The sequence below is a fragment of the Numida meleagris genome, chromosome 1, assembly GCF_002078875.1.
Source record: "Numida meleagris isolate 19003 breed g44 Domestic line chromosome 1, NumMel1.0, whole genome shotgun sequence".
Taxonomy (NCBI): domain Eukaryota; kingdom Metazoa; phylum Chordata; class Aves; order Galliformes; family Numididae; genus Numida; species Numida meleagris.
In genome coordinates, this window is record NC_034409.1 from 108,375,041 (window position 1) to 108,383,047 (window position 8,007).

Genomic DNA, 8,007 nt, shown 5'->3' on the forward strand with positions numbered 1-8,007 from the left:
TGTAGGTAGGGAAGCAGCAGCACAGGAAGAAGAGAAAAATCCCTGCAGCATTTAAGCTAACATAGAGAACATAACCATGTTATCTGACATGTAAGGTGATTGTTACTACTTAATCCAATGTACTAGTTTTCACATGCATGTCTTACTGTCAGACTTTTTTTTTTTCACATGCACGTCTTACTGTCAGACTTTTTTTTTTTTAAGGACCTTATTCTTGTAAACTATATGACCCATAACTCTAAGTGCTTTGGGACTGTCATGACAATAGCTTTGTGTTATGTAAAAGAGGAGTTTGCTGTTCATTAAGCAGGCTGACTTTATCCCTAAATTTTTAATAGTCTTTTGGGTTCACAATATTAAGGAACACAAACCTGGAGAAAATCTGTCCTTTCAGAGCAACTTAGAGATGTGGTTCGGGATTTACTCTTCATGTCCAAAACATTAAAGATGAAAATTTCACAAGAGTATTCTTCATAAAATGCAAGAGCCTTGAGAGAAAGCAGGAGAGGTGGGGTAGCATCTGTTCTTACACATAAGGATGTGTTCCACTGACATTTGCCACTTTGTTTGAGCTGTAGCAAGCCGTTAGGTTATGAAGACAAATTCCACGATGCACGTGGTAGATAAAAATTTTTCCAGCGTGTCTTTCCTTATCAATAGGGAGAATACTAGAAACTGAATTTTAAAGTCTGGTAGGTCCGAAGTTTGGACTAATCCTCGTGCCTGGTAGCAAAATGTGCAAGTTGGACACAATCACCTTCTGGAGTAGGGCTAGGCCTTGAAGCAGTGTAATTTCCTTACCTTCTGTTGCCACTCAAAATCACACCTGCAAACTTGCATCTTGGTTTAATTTGATCTGATCCTGTGTAGGTGTCTACTTCAACAGGTATGCTGTGAGAAACACTAGCATTATCAAAACTGTAGTATACCATGGGAAGAAACTGGGGAAAAGGATAGAACGGTGCTCATAGAATCATTACAGTTGGAAAGGCCACTAAGATCACCTAGTCCAACCACCAGCCCATCCCCACCGTGCCCACTGTGTCCCTCAGTGCCACATGGACATGGTTCAGGAACACCTCCAGGGAGGGTGACTCCACCACCTCCCTGGGCAGCCTGTTGCTCTTCTGCAACAGCTCCTGCCCTTGCTGAGATGTGTGGTGATCTCCAGCTGATTTTGGCTGCAGTCAAATGTGCAAAGGCTGCTTTAGTTGTAGAAAACAGGAGATAGATACACACTAGCGAGTCATCAATGTATCTCTGCCATGGATCTTCGCATGCTACCCTTGCACGTTTATCCTTCCTCGATGAATACTTAGCGATGGCCCTCCTCTCCTCCAGAGGGAGCCCCCAACACCACCGCCAAAGGCGCAGCGGCCTCCCGGCGCGGCCCACCCCCCGCGGCCTGCCCTGCTCCGGTCCGCGCTCCGCCAGCCTTCCGCCCTCGCTCCGACCACCCGCGGCCATGCTGCCCGCCCGCGGGCCGGCCCTGTGCTCCGCGCTGCGGCGGGCAGCGCCCTGCGGCTTCGCCTCCTTCCATTGCTCCGCCCGCCGCCCCCGCGGCGCCCGCGTCGCTGTGGTGAGTGAGGCGGGGGGCCGGGGCAGCGCAGCAGGGAGAGGAAGTTGGTTTGTGCGCTGCTAGCGCCCAGCCAGTGCCGTGCCGGTGGAAGGGCAGCGGGGCTTGGTGTGGTGGTGGTGGTGGGAGGGCTCGGTGCAGCGTCAGGCCTGACTAGTAGGAAGGCAGTTTTTGTCTCTGGAAAAGTACTGGCATAGCAGAAGTGAAACAGTGCTTTAGTATAGAATCATAGAATTGTTTTGTATAGAATCATTAGAATCCAATTTAGACACATGGGAAAGACTGCTAAGACCATTTAGTCCAGTCACCAGCTAATCCCCATCGTGCCCACTAACCATGTCCTTTGATGCCACATCACATGGTTCTTGAACACTTTCATGGACAGTGACTTCACTACCTCCCTGGGCAGCCTGTGCCACTGCCTCACCGCTTTCTGAGAAGAAATTCTTCCTGATATCCAACCTGAATCTCCATTCCTTCTCATCCTATTGCTGTTACCTGGGAGAAGAGGCTGACGCCCACCTCGCCACAGCCTCCTTTCAGGTTGTTGTAGAGAGCAATAAGGTCTCCCCTGAGCCTCCTCTTCAGAATGAACAGGCCCAGTTCTCTCAGCTGCTCCCCAAAGGTTCTGCACTGCAGACCCACCACAGTTTCATTGGCCTTCTCTGAACACACTTTAGGGCCTCAGTGTCTTTCTTGTAGTGGGGGGCCCAGAATTGAACACAGCACTCAAGGCACAGCCTCTCTAGTGCTGAATACAGAAGGATGATCACCTCTCTAGTCCTGCTGGCAACACTATTTTTGATACAAGCCAGGATTTTAAAGAGTTTCAAGAACATTTAGCAGGTGTTGTGTGCAGAAGATAAGTACAGGACAGTTGTTTTTGTGTATATTCATTCTACGCTTACCAAAAGGTGGAATAAAAACGTAAGAAGTAAAGACTGGTTGTAAATATCAGAGCAATGAAACTGAACAGCAAAACATTCCTGGGTTGATCTAGCAAAGTAGCGGTGAGACATCTGGTCGGATAGCTGAGAACTGGATGTGGTGAGCTGAAAGCCCCTCCAAATCCCAAGTTTCTAACTAAGGCAGTTTCACTTGAGTTTCTGTTCATGTATCTGATAAAAAAAAAACTTTCAGGTTTCTAAAGAGCAGATGTAAAGCCAGGAGGGAAGAGAAGAAATGGACCCTCTTCAACTGGATTTTTTCCTTCAAAAAGAACAGAACTAAAACTCAGAAGTGTTCGTGTATATACTTTCAAGAACTAGAGAGTCCTTTGGATTTTTTTGTTTGTTTGTTCTCATAACCTCTTTTTTCATTTTCTCCTTTTTTTTTTTTCTCCTTTCTATTACTTTGTGAAAGATTCCCTCCTGCCATAAAAGAACAACTTATTGCTTTGTGGTTTTTATTCTCCTTTGCGTATAAGCAAACTGAAAGTATTATTACCACGGTAATAAAATGTAGTTAATGTTTCATAATTAGATTGAAAGTGATTTAACTATTAATCTGTGATATGGGTTCTCAGACAAAATGCAGCAGCAGGTTACGTAGCTTGTCATAAGTGCTGTAAGTGCGCTTCTAACCCACTTGGGTTTGACGTGCATCTAGGTAAGAAGGCGTTTTACACCTTAATGACACTTGATACATTGGATGTACGGCACTCAAAATAACCCACTGCGTGCATGATACTGTGCCAGTTTATAAACTCTAAGGAACAAATGCAGGAGCAAATAAATAAATACTAGTTCTCTCCGAGCCCTGTCTGTCTGGGGTAGGTAGCTAAAAATAGGGAATGCCAGTTCTGTTGTATGTCAAATGGCAATGCTGAGACTGATAGTGCGATGTTGACTGGCTTAGCCTAAGTTATTTCTTTCCCCCTATTTATTTCATTAATGTTTTTTTTAATCTTACAAGGACTACACAGAGTATCAAGTATTTTGTATCACTTGAAGTACTTTCTTGATTTTGCTGTCACAGGTCCTGTCTGGCTGTGGTGTCTACGATGGCACAGAAATCCATGAGGCTTCCGCGTAAGTTACTGTGTGAAGCTGGGGGCTCAGAAGAAGTCTGCTTTACATTAGAGCACACTGTTGAATTCATTTCTGCAGTCTCGAGGGTTTAACTTCCTCTGAAATATGTGGTATAGTTTTTCTTCAGAGTCCTGTCATGTGTTTGTGAAGCTTTTATCAAAGCATAACTGGGAGCTTGCATTGCAGCCTTGCTGCCTGATCACCGTCCAAAGATACAGAGCACTCCAGGTGTTGCCAGAGCAGTGAGTTAGAGACAGACAGTTTTTCCTTCAGAAACAGAAATTCAGACTTCCAGAATTGATTTCAGCAGAGATAAGTACAGACTTAGTTTCATAATCATCTGGAGTTTTCATTTCTGGGGCTAAATTCAACACTGTTAATTGTTAATTCTCAAGTTGAACTATTAACTCTTACTATTTGTTAATAAGAGATCTTTCACCTGGATTAAGTGTGCTCATAGATATGTTAATGGTGGGACTCTTCCTTAACACCCAGGGACTTGCAATGAGTAAAGAAGTTCATATAGTTCCTGGTTGCCTGGAGGGGAACACTGAGCAAAGAAACTTGTCTCTAGCTTCCCTGACCCATCGTTCAGATTGACTTTCTGTTCTACTCTGAACTTTGGTATTTCATGGCAGGATTTTGCTCCCTCTCTTGCTCCTACTTTGGTAGGATGTGTTTTTCCTCTTTTCTCAAAATCAAGTGGAATGTTCCTAGCAAGACATAAGGGGCAGATGAAGCCTCTCTCCTGAGGTTTTCAGCGTGTTTCATTTCTGTCTTCGTAGTGTACTGGTACACCTTAGTCGTGGGGGAGCTGAGGTTCAGATGTATGCTCCAGATATTCCTCAGATGCATGTCGTTGACCACAGTAAAGGACAACCAGCTGAAGCTGAGTCAAGGTAAGGCCATGTTAATTTGATTTCTGTGATGCCTGGATCTCGACCTTAGTTGTTTTTGAGATCTAGCAGCTTGTAACTGAACTTGGAGCACTTTACTGGCTGGCTTTAGTAGCTGGATGCTAGCTAGTGCTTTGCTGGAGATTAAAAATTAGTAATTCTGGAGGTGATTATATGTGGCCTTCTAATGTCAGTGTTTCCTGGTGGTGATATTTCAGAAGCATCTGTAGCTTCAGTTATTGAGTACAGCGTTTCTCACTTCCTCCCTCCCTCTGCCAAAACTTTCTTTTTTTGTGTGCAAGTGCTTAATTTGTGTCATTATTTTATTTTCTGTTCTTCAAGGAATGTTTTAGTGGAATCTGCAAGAATTGCTCGTGGCAAAATCACAAACCTGGCTAAGCTTACTACAGTGGACCATGATGCTGTGATATTCCCTGGTGGATTTGGAGCTGCTAAAAACTTGTGAGTGCCAATTAAATATTAGATTCCTTCTTTGTGATTCACACAATAAAATCCAGAATTAATAAATGGCCTTATTTAAAACATATTTTAAATAAGTAGTTCTATGACATACCTAAACCTTAGAAGTGAGTCATTTTGACTAAAGCATTGCTGGCCAACTGCAGCATTGTTCAACCTTTTCAGAAAGTATTAAGTTTGTACTGTCCTCAAGAGCCAGACTCGGGGCAGATAGATATCTCTATTTGTAGATTTTGCTATGGTATGCATGAAGTTTCTTATTGTGGCAGATCTACCTTTGCTGTTGATGGGAAAGATTGCAAGGTGAACAGAGAAGTTGAACGTGTCTTGAAAGACTTCCACAAAGCAGGCAAACCTATTGGGTATGTATGTTGGCCGGATAGGGGTATTTGTTTGATAATGCGCGTGTGGAGACATAGTGTGTTTTGTGGAAATGTGCGGCTCTTATGCTGTTATTCTTGGAGCTAGAAAAAAAAACCACCTTTGTATTTTTATCAGTTATAGCCTATTATTAAAATGTTTTTTTCAAGATGTCTGTGTGTGTAGGTATTTGTGAAAGAGACTAAGAAAATGTTGAGTGGATGTTGCTTTGGTATGCCTTTCAGATTTGTGAGACCACATCCATTTCAGTCTTTCCAATCATGACCAAGTTTTGAAAGAGTGCCATCACAGAATTGTTTTGTAATTCCTTTTGTTGTAGTCTTTGCTGCATTTCACCAGTGTTGGCAGCAAAAGTTCTTTCTGGTGCTGAAGTAACTGTGGGCCATGAAGAAGAGGAAGGTGGCAAGTGGCCTTATGCTGGAACTGCGGGAGCCATTAAAGAACTGGGAGGAAAGCATTGTGTGAAGGAAGTAACTATATCCTTTCCTGTTAATTTCCTCTTTGAGAGTTTAGTAATGTGTCACTATGGTAATGAATACATGCAGGATCTGTGCTTTTTCACTAACACTGTAGTTTAGAGGGAATTTATGGTGTGTAGCAGATAGCATGTGTAATATGATACATGATTAGAAAACATTGTCTTCTGTACACAGCTGCATAGTCTGAAGTTCTCAGCCATTGCCAGAGAACTCCTTTGGACACCTGCTGACACAGTCAGACCTGAATTGCCAAGTGAATTTGCACATAAAACTGTAATGAGATACAATTCATCAGTTACCTTTGAGATATGTATTTTTTCTTTTCCTGAAGGCAAAAACTGTGTTCAAACTGTACTCAGAGAGAGGCATTTTATTGCAATCGGTAAGTTCCATAAGTTTTCTTAACGTTTCTTGGTGATGTCATTCCTACAGATTGCTCTTGTAGTGTTTGCGTTTCTGGCAATATAGCTTCTACTATCTCAGGTTATAGGTTGCAGCTGTCTTTACAGCTGAACAGTATAATGTACTTGGAGGTGTCTGTTTATGGGATAATAGAGTTCTAACGTTAGGTCAGTGATGCTTTATTTTGCAGAGAGCACCTGCAAGTGAGTCACAGGCTGTGTTTTCCTTAACTTCTTTCTACGAAGCTCACGTGGATACAAAAAACAAAGTGGTGACTACCCCAGCATTTATGTGTGAAACAGAATTACATAACATCTTTGATGGCATTGGGGCCATGGTGAAGAATGTGCTAAAATTAGCTGGCAAATAAAACGTCTACTTCTGACATGAAAACCAGAAATGTTTAAATTTAGGGTGTAGTATTAAAAGCAATATGGACCAATGGAAGTATTTTCATCTGCTTGTCCTGTTCACAGTCTGGTAATTGCTTATATGAAGCTGATTGTCTCCCAGCTGTGCTGCAGGGTTTTTCTGAAAGAGCTGCCTGCAGAAGGGCTTACGGTATGCAAACAATCTGGCTTGAGACACTGAGCATTCTCTTGAGCTTTTTCAGCTGGAAGGAGCTGTGCAGATGTGTTTGGTAGCAGTCGTCACAGTGCACCAGTGTCGAGTCATTTCCATGAGGACAACAAACAACTGAAGTTGCTTTCAGAAATGAAGGGAAGATGTGTTGTAGAGACACAGCAGATGCAGTGGCAGTATATCCAGTGGAAGAAGAATGGTAGTAGAGGGGAATTAATGCGTAGCTCATTGTTGATGTACTCAGATCTGTGTCTGTGAACTAAAAGCCAGGGTCAGATGCCAAGGGAATAGATATCTTCCACATCCTACTGCTGGCTTAAAGTTCATTACAAGATTAAAGTTTTCCTCTTCCGTGTTGAAGAATCCTGTTTTCACCAAGGAGCTCTTCTGAATATCAGCACCCTAGCTGTCACAGTACTAGCACGTTGAAAAATTCATCCATTGTCCCATTAAAGCTGAAAAGGTCTTGAAAGGAAGGAGAAAATATCTGCTGATGCGACGCACAATTTTTAAGGATAATATCCTTATTTAACTAGTTGCATGACTAGCAAATGGATAGAAGAAAATATCTGAAATTATTCTCACTTTCCCTCCTTCGGGGTAATAAAGCTTTCACCAAAGGATCATTGAATGTCTAAAATAGTGATGTATAAATAAATTAATATCTGCCTTTATGTCATCCTTGTCCTTCATTTTTGTTTCATAACTGCCTCTGATAATTTGTCTATGTATTCTAGTAGTTTTCCTGCTTTTCAGTTCACTTTATGCATTTGAGACGTTTCTTATGTACAGAATCCAGAATCTCCTTCCTCACTTTCCAAGGCACTTGCCACCTTTCTATTCATCATGAAGCAACATTTCTGAACACAAACAGAAAGACACCCTTCCTTTTATGTGGCAGACATGCTGAAGGAAACCCTTATCTTTCAGGGATAGTTGTGTGTTTCATCAATTAAATCTACAAGACTTATTCTGGATTGAAAATACTGTCTATGGCTGAAGCGTCACTAAGGACATGGAATGACCGTTTTTACTGTGGGGAAGAAGGGAGGAATGAATGTTTTCAGTTTGCTTGGTGAGTGTTCATGGTAAATGTGTTTTTGCTTCTCGAGTCTTTTAGCAAACAATCTATTCTTTGTCATTAAAAATCAGGTTAGGATTTAGAAGATCTGAAGTTGCCC

The 8,007-nt window shown here is 42.3% G+C and overlaps 1 protein-coding gene across 1 annotated transcript; it reads left to right on the top strand.

The window, feature by feature from the left end:
- Positions 1,307-7,505, top strand: C1H21orf33 (chromosome 1 C21orf33 homolog). Its single transcript, XM_021407008.1, has 7 exons — positions 1,307-1,579; positions 3,554-3,606; positions 4,392-4,505; positions 4,845-4,964; positions 5,252-5,344; positions 5,683-5,839; positions 6,486-7,505. The coding sequence occupies exons 1-7, from the start codon at positions 1,322-1,324 to the stop codon at positions 6,612-6,614; spliced, it is 924 nt and encodes a 307-aa protein (XP_021262683.1). The 5' UTR covers positions 1,307-1,321; the 3' UTR covers positions 6,615-7,505.